Source organism: Balaenoptera ricei, chromosome 14 (genome assembly GCF_028023285.1).
Source record: "Balaenoptera ricei isolate mBalRic1 chromosome 14, mBalRic1.hap2, whole genome shotgun sequence".
Classification (NCBI taxonomy): Eukaryota; Metazoa; Chordata; class Mammalia; order Artiodactyla; family Balaenopteridae; genus Balaenoptera; species Balaenoptera ricei.
In genome coordinates this window covers 25381009-25397730 of record NC_082652.1, presented here as the reverse complement: position 1 = coordinate 25397730, position 16722 = coordinate 25381009, and the positions used below count along the sequence as shown (strand labels likewise).

The following is a 16722-nucleotide window of genomic DNA, read 5'->3' as shown; positions in this document are numbered from 1 at the left end:
ATTTCTTTTGCTCTTAAAGTTTTCCTTTTTATAACAGTTCAACTCTCACCTATAATTTTCTTCAATCTTCTTTGACTGATAGAACTTTGGAGAATAATATACATTTTTAATCTTTAAAATTTAAATTGTATTCAATATTTTAGTTATACTATACATATGGTATTTCCATACCTGTCTATTGGAAGAGTTTATACTGATACCTCCTGTTTAATTCCAGCACTCCTAGATTCAGTCTAGGCTACTTTCCATATTATATCTCCCTTCTGTTTTAGTGAGAACACTAGCTCCTATTAACTACAGTATATCTTCTTATTTGCTCAGTTCTAGAAAGCACATTACATAGATTCAGAATTGTTAACTCATACTACTTATAATAAAAAACCTACTTACTAGTACAGCCATCAGTAGTACTCAACCTCATCCATAGGCTGGGCCCCCGAGAGGGTGAGAGCAGCTTTGCCCCCACGGAGGGAGCCTGAGAACCGGGTGGGAATCTATGTTTGTTGTTTGTGTCCTAAATCAGTGTTCTGGGAACTTGGCCAGGTTTCTGCTGGAACCAGGATGGATAGTGACCACTGGGGACCACTCCAGTGCTGGAGGCACAGGTGAGAGTGACTGTCCAGAGTGAGGGCTCCTGAGTCACCAGAGGCTGAGAACTAGCCCCTGAAACTAAAAACAGACCCATTTTAGGAATGAGGAACAAAAGCAGAGGAATCACTCCAAAGACCAGTCTCTGAAATCTCCATGAACCTGGGTAGCGAGTGAGTAGTGGGAGGAGAGGAGTCCAGGCCATGGTGCAGGTGCTCCAAGGATCCGCTGGCTCCACAGCTGATGCTGAGCTCTCTGTTGGCTCTTTAGTTCCTGTGTGTGGTGCATCGTGCAAATTTGCTCCCTTTACTCTCCTCCCAACCGTGTCCTCAGCTCTCAAAGCAGCTCCCTTGCTAGGAGACAAGTTTGTCTGGTGAAGCAAGTGGGTCCAGAGCCCCTTAAATTTGAAGTGTTGAGTTTGTTTCGGGCTGTGCTCACCTCTGAGGGAATGCATAGTGCCTCGTGGGGGCTTCTTCAAGAGAATGTGAATGGTAATGGGAGATAGTGAGAATGAGTGGTCATCCATTCATTCATTCAACTAACAAATATTGTTTTAATTCCTTTGATTTTTTTCTACAACTTGTAGCTTGCCTTTCACATTCTTACTGGTATCTTTTTTTTTTTTTTTTTTTTTTTATAGTAATGAATCTGGAAACCAGTTTGTCTTTTTTTTTAAATTTTATTTATTTATTTATTTATTTATGGCTGTGTTGGATCTTCGTTTCTGTGCGAGGGCTTTCTCTAGTTGTGGCAAGCGGGGGCCACTCTTCATCGCGGTGCGCGGGCGTCTCACTATCGCGGCCTCTCTTGTTGCGGAGCACAGGCTCCAGACGTGCAGGCTCAGTAATTGTGGCTCACGGGCCCATTTGCTCCGCGGCATGTGGGATCTTCCCAGACCAGGGCTCGAACCCGTGTCCCCTGCATTGGCAGGCAGATTCTCAACCACTGCGCCACCAGGGAAGCCCCCTTACTGGTATCTTTTGATGAGTAGAAGCTTTTACATTTTATGAAGTCCAATTCATCAATTTTTTTCTTGTATTCTTGGTATCTTTGTGCCTTTTCTATGCAAATATTATAAAAATATTCTATTATTAATTTTTATTCTCATTGCTATTTTTTTCTAGAAGCTTTATTGTTTTGGTTTCACTGATTCTATAACCATCTTGAATTAATTTTGTGTGTGGTGTGAGGTAGGGAGTCAGAGGCCCCCCCCCCCATATAAATATTCAGTTGTCCTAGTACCATTTATCAAAAGCACTTTTTCCTCTATTGATTTTCATTGGTACCTTTGCTGAAAATCAAATGACTATAAATGTGTTTGGTTTTTTTCCAGCTTTATTGAGGTACAATTGACAAATAAAATTGTATATATTTAAAACGTACAAAAACAAAAAAAACAAAAAAATAAAGAAAATAAACTGTACAGCATTCATGATGACTTGCTGTATGTATACACTGTGAAATGATTACCAGAATTAAGTTCATTAACACATCCATCATCTCACATAGTGTCCTTTGTGTGTGTGTGTGTGTGTGTGTGTGTGTGTGTGTGTATGTGGTGAAAATACTTATCTACTCTCTTAGAAAATTTAAAATATACAGTATAAAATGTTGGTTTATTTTTGAACTCTTTATTATATTCCACTGATTTATTTTTCTATCCTTACACCAGTACCACATGGTCTTAATTACTGTGGCTTTGTAGAAAGTTTCAAGATTACTAGGGCTATTCTAGGTGCATTACATTTCTAAGTAACTTTAAATCATTTAGTAATTTCTGCCAACCCACTGGAATTTTGATTGGGATTGGTTTGAATATCTATACCAATTTGGAGATATTTAATATCTTAAAAGTATTGAGACAGTTTTTATTTCTTCCTTTCCAATTTTTTATGCTCCCTCCCCCTATTTTTTAGAATCAAAATTAAATCTCTGATTTAATTCAGGATTTAACTTGAAGAATATTAGGTGAAATTAGTCCCTTACATAAAAATATTTCATAGATTTTCCTTGGTAACATGTTAATGATTTTTCAAGATGGAAATTTCTAGTAACATAAATTATACTTTTTATGTAGCAATAAGCCATTAAACTGTGACAACAGAAGCTGGCACTTTCTGGGAGAGTATATATAAATACATTTCTGTGTGAATAGTAGGTATATGTTAGGGCATAAGTCTTTGACATGTACAAGCTCTGAAAATGAAAACTATTCTTTATGTTTCAGTAAAAACTTCATGAATTTTTTATGTTCAGGGAAACATAAAGGATCCTGAAAGTATGCTTGTCATGTTGTTCCTTGACATAGAGCCTATTCCAGTGGTTCTTCATGAGTTGAGCGCATTTCAGTGGTACCTCCGAGGACTGTGAAAGCATAATTCCCATATTATTGAAAACTAATTATCATATAAATAGTGGCACATGCCAAATTTAAGTATCCCATTAAACCAGGTTCCTGAGAAACCAGGTTGGCAAAGCTGATTCAATAAGGATGTAAAGAAGTAGGATTTATGTAGTCAGCTATCTTATGTTGAAATAAGATAGGTAAAGTAGATTGCTAAATTAAGTACAAAGCTGGTTAAAAAATCTAAAATTATAATCCTTGGTCTTATCTTTTCTACTTACTTCTAATCTGTTGTCTACATGTTAACCTAAATTCACCCATTATAAAATATCTGGACCCTAATCAATTCTTAGACAAATAAAGTCACAAATTCTGATAAGGTCAGATGGGACTATTTAAAAAAATCTCTAGTGTGATGTTCCAGGATCATCCAATTATATTTTGTTGCATTTCCAAATTTTGGATTATATTTTCCTGAAAAATACTTATTTAAAAATTATTTTAAAACAATCAGACTCACAGGAATTTGCAAAAATAGTACATAGAGTCCTGTGTACCCTTCATCCAGCTTCCCACAATGGTGACCTCTTATATCTATAGAACAATATCAAAATTGATATTGGTACAGTATTGTTAACTAGACTACAGACCTTATCCAGTTTTCACTCTATTTTACATGCATTTATGTGTGTGTGTGTGTGTGTGTGTGTGTGTGTGTGTATGCATGTGTATAGTTCTATGCAATTTTATCCCATGTCTACATTTGTGTAACCATCCCCACTGTCAAGATACTGTTCCAGCATAACAAGGGAGTCACCTCATGCTACCCCTTTATATTTGCACACCCTTCCCATCTTTGTCCCCTGGCAACCCTAATGTGCTCTCCATCTCTGTTTTGACAAAAAGTTTTGTCAAAAAATTTTTATCATGAAAGAAATTGCTGACACTGTTATTGCTGGCAGTGACAGAAATACAGAAAGATTAAAGGAATGAAATAAACACTTGGAACTACTCATGGGCCCTGACGACTGTCACGTCTGATAAGGCCTTTTTAAGACTTGGGTGGTGTAAGATGTTTTGAGGGTGGCACAAAACGAATGTTCTTCCCTAGGCCCAGGATTCACACACCTAGTCCTGGACTCTTTCTTCACCCTCTTGGGCAGAACTGCCCACTGAAATGGAACGATTGATGGGTATACCCTGAGGGCGGAACCTGCCGGTCAAGCGGATGTTCATGCCTGAGGCCACTCACTCCATGAAGACTCCTCAGCTGTGTCGGAGGCATCCTTCCAGGTGCCAGGGAGGATGCATCAGACCAGAATGGCAGCAGAGCCTTCCATGACGGGGTTCACTGTCTAGCAGCACAACCACCCGCCTCTGCATATCTCTGAGACGAGAGGTTATGATTGTGTGGATTTTCCTGGGGTACCTCAGGGTGATTCCAGGCATGGAGACGCCGATTTGATAGAGCCTTTGGAAACTAAAGGATTTAAATATTCATTCATCTATGCATTCAACTTTATAAAATTATTATTACTTATCAAACACAAGATGAATTGAAAACATTCTACCCTCTTAGAATTTACAGTCTATTTGAAAAAAGAGACTTGAAAAAAAATATATAGGTCAGAAAATATGTTAATGTAACACATGAATAAGCAGGGGGTAAATCTGCCTGGAGAGGTCAAGGAAAGCTTTCCAGAGGACAGAATATCTGAAATGTGAGAAAAGACCAGAATGGAGATAGACATAGTGGGGATGCTGGGAAGGAAGTTGGTCAGATGGTGCTTTCTGGACGAGAGATCATCCTACATAAAAGATTAGAGACAAGAAAGAAAAGTGTTGTCTGATAACTAAAAGTAACTTGACTTGACTGGGCCACAGGGTGGGGCTGAGACTGAAAGGGCTGAGAATGTGTCAGTTAGGAGTTTGGACTTGATGTTTTAGATGGTGTGTGTGACTTCTGAAGGGGAAAGGGTCAGGAGCATACTTGTAGTTTAGGAAAACACTCTAGATGACATAGGATTGGAGGGGCCTGGAAAGAAGGAAAGGCAAAGGAAAGTGGAGCCGATAGTTCAGGGAGAAACTGGGGAGGGGCCTCTCATGGGCCTTAATGAAAATATATTTTCAAGAAGGAAGATGTCAGTACTTTGAACTAATGGGGAGGGGAGAGTTATTTGAAAAGTACTGTGCACCTATGAAGTTGTCAATTGGAAGATCCTTCCTGACATTAAGCAGAGCACCTCAGGAGGTGATGGAAAGGGAAGTCCTCCTGCAGAGCTGGAGGGGCTAATGGGAGAGCCCAGGTTAGGGCAGCAAACCACACTCCCAGCTCATCCGTGGAAGATCCTCCGAGGAGAGAGGCAAGCAACTGATCTGTGCAAATTATGTTTAAAAAAAGGGAAGGGGGGCCAGGTGGGGAAGCAGCACAGAAGAGACCTTGTTTATGTGTGGAAAGCAGCATCCTGGGGTGGAGGGCTAGAGTCTTCTTTGTGAGGCCAGAGTTGGCCAAAGAGCTTTTGAGTTTGGCTCTTTTCTCTCTCCCTTGCTGCCCTGGCTGGATTGCTGCCTGTGCTATCACCACTGAGAGACTGAAAAACAAAACAAAACAAACCTAGCTCACGCCAAACTGAATTTTGCAGCCTAACAATAGGGCAGCAGGGATCAACAGCACAGCAGGCCACTGTGGGAGTGTTTCCTCACTCCTCAACCCCCTCTAGGCCCTAAATTTACAGGAAAAAAAAGATAAAATCAATCTCAGGAGAAGATAAAGTGGGGGGCTGTAGTCACCTAGCAGGGGAGAAGCAACAGAGGGGCATGGGCTCAACCGCACTATAAAGCCTGGGCAGATCACACCTCCCCATTTAAATTCAGTGGGAGTAACACAGGCTAAGCCTCAGAGTTTAATGCCCTCTCCTTGTGGCTTTCTAGTCTGAATAGCTGATACACCAGTGGGATGGTGACAGTGAACAGGTACCCATAGAGAAGCACACACTGTAAGAAGGCATCAACTCAACGTTATAGCAACAGGAATTAGAATCAACGAGACAGAACATGAATATTTAAATAAGTGTAATGTTATCAAAGATATAAAGAAGAATAATGGTATTCGGTTGGCCAAAAAGTGCCTTTGTTTTTAAAGTAAAAATAAAAGACACATTTTTCATTTTCACCAAGAACTTTATTGAACAACGTATTCACCGTTTTGTTCCACTATCTTCTGTCATTTTTCAGGCAACTTCATAATTCCATCTTCCCAAAACTTTTTATCTTTTTGAGCAAAGAACTGTTCCAGGTGCCTTTTACAGTCTTACAGGGAATTGAAATTTTTTCCATTAAGAGAATTTAGTAAAGACCGAAATAAATGGAAGTCCGAAGGTGCAATATCTGGTGAATACCGCAGATGAATCAGAACTTCCCAGCCAATCTGTAACAGTTTTTGCCTGGTCATCAAAGAAACATGCGGTCTGGCGTTATCCTGGTGGAAGATTATGCATTTCCTGTTGACTAATTCTGGACTCATTTCGTCAAGTGCCACTTTCGGTTGGTCTAATTGGGGGCAGTATGTGTTGGAATCAATCATTTGGTTTTCCGGGGAGCTCATAATAGAGGACTCCCTTCCAATCCCACCATATACACATCACATTCTTTGGATGAAGACCAGCCTTTGGTGTGGTTGATGGTGGTTCATTTCGCTTGCCCCACGATCTCTTCTGTTCCACACATTATTGTACAGTATCCACTTTTCATTGCCCGTCACAATTTGTTTTAAAAATGGAACGTTTTCATTACATTTCAGTAGAGAATCGCATGTGGAAATATGGTCAAGAAGGTTTTTTTCACTTAACTTATGTGGAACCCAAACATCAAAGTGATTCACATAACCAAGATGGTGCAAATGACTTTCAATGCTTGATTTGGATATTTTGAGTATGTCAGCTATCTCCCACGTGGTATAACGTTGATTGTTCTCAATTAATGTCTCAATTTGATCACTATCAACTTCAACTGGTCTACCTGACCGTGGAGCATCATCCAGCGAGAAATCTCCAGCACGAAACTTCGCAAACCCCTTTTGACACATTTGATCAGTCACAGCGCCTTCTCCGTACACTGCACAAATCTTTTTGTGCATTTCAGTTGCGTTTTTACCTTCCTTGAAATAATAAAGCATAATATGCCAAAAATGTTGCTTTTTCCCTTCCATCTTCAGTATTAAAATGGCTACACAAAAATTCACCAATTTTGATGTCTTTTTTTAAATGCACGCTGATATGACAGCTGTCACATACAATCTAACAAAATTGTTTCAAATGAAGTTAAAGACAACTAAGTGCTACTAGAGCCATTGTACGGAAAAAACCGAACGAACCTTTTGGCCAATCCAGTAACAATCTATTAAGAGAATTTTTTGCACCAAACAAGTTACAGTCATCCTCAGTGCCCTGCATAGCTTGCTCCCTCACCTCCTCAAATATTTGCACAAATATCATCTTCATGTGGCCAACAGACTAGATAATTTAAAATTGTATCCCCATGCCAATCCTTATTCCTACTCTCTGCTTTATTTTTATCCACAGCACTTATCACCTAACACACCACACAATTTATCTTTCCAGTCTGTTTCTCCCACTTACAATGAGTTCTCTGTGAGGTCATTTGTCTGTAACCTCAGCACCTAGAATGAGGCCTAACTCTTAGTGGGTATTGAATCAGTACTTGTTGAACTAGATCAATAAATGAAGAAGTACGAGAGATATGGGAATTATGGATAAGGAATTAACCTATAGATCTATTATCTAAAGAAGCAAGGACAAACAGTAAAAAGGAAGGAAGGAGGAGAGAGAGGAAAGGAAGAAGGAAAGGAGGGAAGAAAGGAAGAATAAAATAACATATTCGTATCAACTTGGACTTAAAATAATAAATGATACTGATGGAGTGAGGGTGCTGGGGAGTGGGCACTGGGAGTGGGACCAAAAAGGATTGAGAGCTTGCTACGGCGCTTAGTGTTTAGTTGCAGGTGAGCTGTCTGTAAGGGGCTACATACACCTGAAGGCTTGGTTGGAGCAGCCTTGGTTCCTCACCACGTGGGCCTCTCCATGGGGTTGTATTAGGCTCCCCCAGGGGCAGCGATCCAAGAGAAAGCAAGAGAGGGCAACCAAGACAGACCCCTTTTTGTAACCTAGTGTCAGAGCTGATGTCCATCATTTCTGTGTTCTACTTGCTAGAATCCAGTTGTTATACATAGCAGTTAAAGATGGCCTCTGTATATTGGTCCCTGTGTTGTTTACTTCTTCACGGAAGCCTGTGGCCATGAGTTTAAGCCTGCCTGCACCAAAATAAAATTTTCACCTGTCCATTTGCTTTAAATATAGACCCAATAAGCATATGTATAGCCATTTAGAGCCTGCCTGCTTTGCATACCCCATGAAATTGCACTTAACATTTGCTTGTCATAAATGAGAGAAGTCCTTGGGCTATAAGGATCACAAACTGCTCTGCCCTTTGTAGCTGTCTGACCAGGAGATTCCTGGCTGTGCTGCTGAATGATTCATCCTAGACTTGTAAGTCCCTCTCTGATTCCTTTCCTACTTGGGAGTTCTTTGCCCTCTTCTAGTTTTGGCCCTGCACCACTGTTTCTGGAAGGTTTACTGTTTCTGAAAAGTCCACCTCTCTGTGTCACCCAAACAGAGCTCTCTATGTGTTACTGCCGTCTTGTAACTGTACTTTTTGTCTTTTTCCTTGATCAGCCTGAAATCCTCAAACTCACTGCCCAGTACTTGGTACGCCCCAACTCGAGGGAGGGGATCACACAGGGCAGGAATACCAGGAAGTGGGAGGTCACTGCAGCCATCTCAGTGGATGCCCCCCACAGTCTGCCCCCTGGCCGCCAAAGATTCACGTCCCTCTCACACACCAGACACATTTCCCGTGTTCAGCTTTGCACACAGCAGAAGGTGAGGCTGAGCCCGGGGGTTTTTGTCTCCCTTCCCCACCTGCATCTGTCACTGTGGAAATGGTTGCTGAACCACAGAACACAGTAATACTCAGCCTCATCCTTGGACTGGGCCTCCAAGATGGTGAGGGCGGCCTTGTCTCCAAGCAGGGAGCCGGAGAATTGGGCAGGGACCCCCGGAACCCGGGTGCTGCTACCACCTATTAGACCCTGGGGGGCCTGACACGGCTTCTGTTGGACCCAGCTGGCATAGTTACTAGTGGTGATGGCCCCAGAACTGGAAACACAAATGAGTGTGACTCTCCCTCCAGGAGTTGTGGACAGTGAAGTTTCCCGAGTCACCACCTGGGAAGTGGCCCCTGAAAAGAGGTGAGAGACCAAAGGTCAGGAGACGGGACAGGGGCATGGAGGTGAACCTCCCCACCTCCTCCAAGCCCAATGTCCCCCTGACCTGTGCAGTGAGCCAGAAGTGTGAACAGGAGAAGAGCCCAGGCCATGGTGTAGATGCCCCGGGCTGTGCTTCTCCAGAGCCCTCAGCAGAGTCAGCCTCCACAACTCTGTTATAACTCCCACCAGCCTGTGGGGCGGGGCCTTCGTGCAGATGCACTTTCTTCCTGGGAACAGTCCGCAAGGCGGTCAGCTCACAGCTGCTGATCTGTTCCCCACCTGTGACCATGAGTTAGTGGGAGCCTGGAGGACCGGTTTACAGCCGTCGGCTTTCCCAGGCTCCGGCTCACAGCCCCCTCTAGTGGCCATATTGAGACTATCACTGACGGATGCGCTCCTCTCCGCAACCCCTCTTCCCTCAGGTCTGGAGTTTTTAGGTCTCTCTGAGGTCAGTGCCTGGGATGCCCCAGGCAGGAACTGGATGGAGGAATTTCAGGAAGAGGAGGCCTGAATGAATCACCACCTCTGTTTCTTCTTTACTCCAACTCACACACATTAGACTTGCTTGTGGAATAGAGGAAACGCGGTCCTGGATTCTCCTGCTGTCTCAGCTCCTCAGGGACCCACTCAGGAACGTGGGTACATAGGCAGCTGACTGTCCCGTGGTCAGATGCTTGGTCTCTACCAGGGCCTGGTAGCATTTCAGAACTGATTTCTTTCTTTCTTCTTTCTTTCTTTCTCTTACCAGAAGTTTCAATTTCTTTTTTAAATTATTTTTTAATTTAAAAACATTAAAATTTTAAAAATTGAGGTAGAGTTGACAGGATTGATTTCTGAATGGTGTTTAGTTCTCTGCTGCTTCAGAAAACTGGATGGCTACATTATGATTTTTCTTTTAGGCTTGCCAAATACTTCGTGTGTTTGGGGCTGGGTCATAGGACTCGAATGGCAGGGCTGTGTGCCTCATGGCTTCAGAGCACTTGTCTGCTCTGGGCCACCTTAAACCTAGTAGCCTCTGTATAACCCGGTAAGCTGATGGAGCAGTATTCCCAACAGTGGAATACAGACTTCCAGAAGTGAAGTGGCCAACTAAGTGTGTACTTCTCTTTTAAGGGTGGCAACTGTGAGATGCAGTAATTGGTCTTACTCTGGAGGGCATGTCCTGTCATGTCACAGACTAATGTTCCCCTAGGGAGCTCATCGATATGATGGACCTCTAAAATTTACAGGGTTTGTCTAGAGCAGTTATTATACCAAGGTTTTTACTGTATTTGCCATATCTTATACCATGTCTTCAATAGAACGGATTGGCCTGATGGTCTGTGGAATGTCCAGATGGCCCAGTCCCTTGGGGATACTTAGAGCTGAAGAATTAGTGTAGCTCTGGGACAAAACATCAATGTTATACTGTTAGTCCATCCTATGATTGTGGATTACTTTCAATCTTTTTTCTCGATAGAAATGGAAAAGTATGCATTCACCAGATCAATGGCAATGTAAAATGTAACTCTTCTATGGTGGGTTCCTCAGGAAAATATCTGTGAGCTGGAGATTTTCCTGCAGGGGTTTAATTGTAAATGACCTATAAAGGAGTGAGGGAAGAGGATGGCACAGCAGAAGAAACTGATCTGCACTGGAGTAGCAGTAGAGGCCTCAACTGGTGCCGTGTGGATTTTTGTAGGTGGGAGGGTCCTTCAGACTTATTGCAAATTGTGGCAGGTGGCTGGGCCTCTGTGCTCCTGCAACAAGCAATCATTTGATGTGGCCGCCCCTGGGTGAGGGGTGTAATTTCGTGCAGGTCAGCTCATTTAATGCCAGGGAATTACCAGAGAGAGACGTGGCTGTTAGCTATCAGCAGCAAATACTCCTGGAAGTTGGAGGGAAGAGAGTCTTGGTTCTGAAGGAGGGCACTGGGTGACACATGCCCATACATCGGGTTCCTGGAGGAAGAGCATAGGGCAGAGCTCTTTTCCTTCCAAGTACAAGGGCACTTGGGGACAGGCAGAATCCATAAAAGAATGAGTATCAGAAAATGGGAGCTCCTTGCAAATTTTGTATGTGTTGATGGACCCCTCTCCTCTCCACGAGGAAGGCTGTGGTAGATCTCTTGGTCCCCATGGCATGGGAGGAACCACCAGAGGTGGGGCTGAGCCCGTCACCCCTCTGAGGCTCTTTGAGCTTCTGCGTGTGCAGCAGAGGAGTCCAGGTGGTCCAGAGGCTTCTGCCTGGGCTCAACAGGGCACTGCCTGACAGCTCAATCACTGCTGACCCCCATGGTCAGGAATCCTGGACCTCCCACCATGCTCAAAATGACCATTGCTCAAGGAGCCCCAGGTCTGGAAAGTGAGTCACGAGTAGACAGAGCAGTAGCTCCACATCTCAGGGGCTCCGGCAGCCAGAGGCAGAAGGAACAACAGGGTATCTGGAGGAGATGGGGCAGAGCGTCAGAGTTGCTGGAGGACAGATTGTAACTAGGTAAAAACAAGAAGGGGCTATAGGGAAATTCTGCAATGCACGGACGTCTTCTTATAATTAAGGAACATTATTTCATTTGATGTAATTATAAGAGCTTCTTTAAAATTTTTGTTTGCTAATTCCAACCTCTGGGTCATCTCAAGATTTATCTCCTGAGTATCTTGTCTCATAGGAAATAGGCATGTTTTCATATTTCTTTGCTGCTAAATAATTTGAGATTGTATTTGGAACTTTATGAATATTATATCATATTGATTTGGGGTTCCATTATATTTCTCCTAGTAATTTTTTTTTTTTTAAAGGGAACGCTATTTATTTATTTATTTATTTTAGCTGTGTTTGGTCTTTGTTTCTGTGCGAGGGCTTTCTCTATTTGCGGCGAGCGGGGGCTACTCTTCGTTGCGGTGCACGGGCTTCTCATTGCGGTGGCTTCTCTTGTTGCAGAGCATGGGCTCTAGGCACGCGGGCCTCAGTAGTTGTGGCCCGTGGGCTCAGTAGTTGTGGCTCACAGGCTCTAGAGCGCAGGCTCAATAGTTGTGGCACACGGGCTTAGTTGCTCTGCGACATGTGGGATCTACCAAGACCAGGGCTCAAACCCGTGTCCCCTGCATTGGCAGGCAGATTCTCAACCACTGCGCCACCAGGGAAGTCCCCACTTGGAGATTTTTATCTCTGAGCATGGAAGTATTGTCTGTGAAAACATGAGCAGGCTGAGGTATCAGAGCAATGGGTCAGTCTCAGATTTGAGGGGAGGAAAAGCATATGACAGGGTCAGATTTGTCGTTCTCAGGAAATTCAGAAGTGACAACAGAAGGTCACCCTGAGTTAGACATGGTCCAGGCAGAGCAGCAGTGACTGTCTCAGGGGGAGGGCACAGGGGAGCTTTTAGTCTCACTTTCCTGTGGGTCTGGAGCACCGTGTAAGTACCAGTGTTGCTGTGAACTGTAGCACAGTAATAGTCAGCCTCGTCCTCGGGCTGCAGCCCAGCGATGAGCAGAAGCCCTGCGTTGGCCGAGGCATCTTTGGATCCAGAGAATCGGCTGGGGACCCCAGAGCCCTGGTGCTTATCAGAGTCTGACCTGAACCTCAGGAGGTACCGGGGAGAGCTCCCTGGCTTCTGCTGGTACCAGAATATGTGGTAGCCGCCAACACTGTACCCACTGCTCAGGGTGCAGGTGAATCTGGCTGATGCTCCAGGAGATGTAGAGAGCGAGGGCGGCTGAGTCGGCACAGGCTGGGAGAGGGAACCTGCAGACACAGATACAGCGTGGAGATGGGGCAGGAGCTGGAGGAAAGATTCCAGGAGTCTGAGCCATAGGGGCTGATGCAGGCTGGGGACTGAGACCTGGTCCCCGGGGCCGGTCCCTCCCTGTGCAGTGAGACAGGAGCACGAGCAGGAGAGGAGTCCAGGCCATGGTGCTCACAGACCCCTGGTCCCCACAGTGGGGCTGGGCTGCCCCAGGCCTCTTTTTCTCCCCCAGCCTCTGCCAGAGGAGGGGCTCCCATGCAAATGGGTGTCCACCCAGGGCCCGCCCAGCCCCTCCCTGAGCCCTGGTGCTGGAGCTCAGCTCACAGCCCAGACTCAAGGGGATGGAGGGTGGCTTCCCCCTTGGGACCCCCTGGGAGGAAGCACCTGCTGAGACCACGCAGGTCCCTGCTCAGGGGCCTCTGCCAGCCAGAGAGGACACACTGCTGAGTCCCCACCAGAGAGCACAGGCCCCGCCCCCAGGCCCAGCTCCTGGAGTGAAAGGTCCTCCCTGAGCAGCTGTGCAGGGACCCCAGGGCAGTCCCACAGTGCCGCCAGCTGGTAACATGTGGAAAATGGAAAAAATAACAGATAACTGGTAGAAAAAAAAAGATTAAAATGCATGCTTTTCAACGAAGAAACAACATTGGCTCTATTTGAAAAAATACGTAACTGCACTACTTTCTAAAGTAAAAAAATTTATTATTGAATTTCTCCCGAAAGATATGATATATACATTTTATTGGGAATAGCTAAGAAACATTCAGCAATCATATGGTTCCAATAGATTTGCTTTGTGTATTTATTACAAAACATTGAAAAAGATGTAAAATTTCTTAGTTCTTTTGAGACAGCAGTTAAAACAGTTATACATACACCGGATAAATTGAACACCAAAGAGGAACACTGACAAACTACTATCAATGAATATTGATCCAAATGTTCCACAGAAAATGTCAACAAAGAAATATTTATACCGGTTTAATAAATCGATACTGAATCTAAATGTCATTTTTTCAAATATACAACTTGTGTTTTATATTAAGACATTAAAAAAATAAATTTAACACCAATAATAGCAAAACCCACATAAAATAGAAACAAACGACACATTTGTAATATGCTAATACACACTCTTCACACACGCCTAAGTGCACACAGGTTACCCTGTGGGGCCTCTGCCCCCAAGCTGTGTCTCACCGTCAGCACAGATGCTCCCAGGAGCCTCGCTCCTCCTTGGAGACACCTCCTGACTCCTCACCTTCTAACAGCCCCTCCCTGACCCAGACGTGGCAAAGACCACACAGAGGACTCGGAGGAGGTGACCCGAATCTGAACCCTGTGGTCAGGGAGGCCACCAGGAGCTCCTGGGTGACTGGGCCTCACAGGAGGGAGGGTCCCACATCAGGGAGGACAGTTTGCCCAGCGCCCTGGAGCCCTGAGTGGTTTCCCCGCTGTCTGGCCCAGCTCCCTCTCTGGGACTCTGCACTGCGCCCCCTGCTGGCCACAGGCGCCTCCTCCAGCCACTGGGATGTCCCAGCCCCCTTGCAGAGAGTCCCATTGTACAGCAGGCTTTGCTGATGTTACTCCCAGAAGAGTCGGGTGACGGGGCCTTTCCAGGTCCACCCTGGAGACAGGAATACTCTCACCCTGGGACTCTCGTCTCCATGGAAACTGACCATATTTCCAAAATGTGCATCTCTGTGAACTGTAGCTCCACAGCCCAGCCCTGCCCGCTGTGCAAACACTGCACGTGTGTATGAAAGGACAGTGACAGGGAGCAGCAGGCCACACACGTGGTGACGTGTCCTGTGTGCAGGTTGGGGTGTGCTCAGGGGTGGCGACAAAGGAGCCTGAACAAAGCTGTGATGGGTCAGCAGGAATGTGAGGGAGGAGTCAGGTGATCCCCCTGCAGAGACAGGCAGAGCCCTCAGGCCAGAGGTCAGGGCACGTGCCAAGGTCAGAAGAAGGGAGAGGGTGGCTGCTGGTGAGGCTGGTGAACGCTCACTCGAGGTCAGGGAAGTGGACCCTCTGAACTTGTGACTCCAGCTCCTTCAAATGGAACAGAAAGAAAAGTCAGGGAAAAGATGATCCCCTTAATTAAACCCTGAAATCCTGTTTTTACTAAGTCTTAGTGCATATGAAGGTGCATATGTTTATACAGCCTCAGCTCCATTCACTGACATTATTACTTTTAATAACCGGCATCGCACCCATCAGTGTCAGTGGGAACCCAGCCCGGTCTTGTCCAGGGACAGTAACCGGTGCTCTGTGAGCCCCACGTGCCCGGTGAAGCCGGGAGCTCAGGGTTCGGGGCTCACCAGCCCCCTGGCGTGAAGCACCGGGTGAGGAGCCAGGCTGCCGTCCCAGGCTGAGCAGGAATAATCAGCCTCGGCCTCGGCCTGGAGCCCAGAGATGCTCAGGGAGGCCCCGCCGCCTGACCTGGAGCCCAAGGACCTCCCTGAGACCCTGGGGGACGGTTGTGACTCCTGTGGGTCAGGAGTTTGGGGACCCAGCCAAGGTGTTGCTGCACAAGCTGCCCCCTCGCTGCCAACGTTGTTGCTGTTTCCAGGGCAGGAGAGTGTGGCCGTCTGTCCCGGGGACGCGGTCGCTGTGAGGGGACAGAGAGGAGGCTGAGAGCAGGACCCTGCTCCCTGTGCAGGAGAGAGGGCTGAGGAGCAGAGCTGGGGGTCCCCGGCCCACGCCCAGGTGAGGTCGTCCCCCCATGTGGGGAGAGAGGAGGTGAGCAGGAGGGGCGCCCAGGTCACGGTGGAGCCTCAGACACGGAGCCCTCAGCGCTGGTGTGGGGACCGTGCTCCCCGAAGTCCCTTTCTATCCCCCCAGATCCACATGGGGCAGAGTCACATCTGCACATACACCTGCTGTCTGTGCTCCTGGCCTCCCTGCCCTGGGTGCCCACAGGGAGAAGGAGGGCCCCGGGGGGAGGTGCCTGGCTCCTGGTGAGCCCCGGGTCCTGGCAGGTCAGCGTGGCCCAGTGAGCAAACGGATGGCTGGACCCCCTGGAGTCCTGAGCGGTTTCCCAGTGGGGAGGGGCCATCTCAGGACTGTCCCACACTGTCCCTCATGGCCTCAGAGCCCCGTTTTCAGTCCTGTTGTGTTGTGGTCATTGTTTTTCTAAAGTGCAGACAAGATCTCTTTCAACTCCCTTCCTTTGATGGGTGAGTTTAGGGAATTGGGATGAGATGGGTGAGTTTAGGAAATTGGAGTGAGATGGGTGAGACTCAGAGTTTGACCCCTGGGAGGAAGCAGGAGGAAGCAGCGGCCGGAACCCACAGTGACCTGTGAGCAGGAACCCTGCCCAGCGCAGAGAGGACACACTGCTGAGTCCCCATCACACACACAGGCCCCAACGCCCCAGACCTGGGAGTTTGGGGGGGTCACACAGCAGGGGGCGCCCATTTTGCAGACCCTGGGGAGACCCACAGCGCCCCCTGCTGCTCCTGGTCAAGTCCAGCTCTGAGTGGAAGTGATGCTGGGGGCCTGGGCTGATGGCTGGTCACTGTCAGTCCATGAACATCCACGGCCACGCCCTGTACTGTGAGCACCGTTAGTGATAGACACTAATTGTTCAATTTCTCAGACAGCAACACTTTCCAAAATGAAACGTACACATATTTAAAAATCTACCAATGTAGTCATCAGTAAAATGTAAAAGAATTTTAATATTACATTACAAAATATAAAACTATATATAAAATTACGTAT

At 46.2% G+C, this 16722-nt stretch overlaps 1 protein-coding gene and 2 gene segments (V, D, J or C); 1 reads left to right on the top strand and 2 right to left on the bottom strand.

Moving 5' to 3' along the window:
• ZNF280B (zinc finger protein 280B) overlaps positions 1-4263 on the top strand; it is a 30617-nt gene extending 26354 nt beyond the window's left edge. The window contains exon 3 of the transcript XR_009497206.1: positions 4044-4263. The gene's annotated coding sequence lies outside the window, so the exon portion shown is untranslated. The remainder of the gene's footprint in view (positions 1-4043) is intronic.
• Positions 4264-5718: 1455 nt separating this feature from the next.
• LOC132348091 (Ig lambda-2 chain V region-like) lies at positions 5719-9385 on the bottom strand. The segment is given in 3 exon segments: positions 5719-5722; positions 8929-9247; positions 9340-9385. Coding segments are annotated over 3 exon segments (369 nt in total).
• A 2238-nt stretch (positions 9386-11623) lies between these two features.
• LOC132348090 (immunoglobulin lambda variable 5-39-like) lies at positions 11624-13165 on the bottom strand. The segment is given in 3 exon segments: positions 11624-11697; positions 12570-12998; positions 13096-13165. Coding segments are annotated over 3 exon segments (573 nt in total).
• Positions 13166-16722: the final 3557 nt, after the last annotated feature.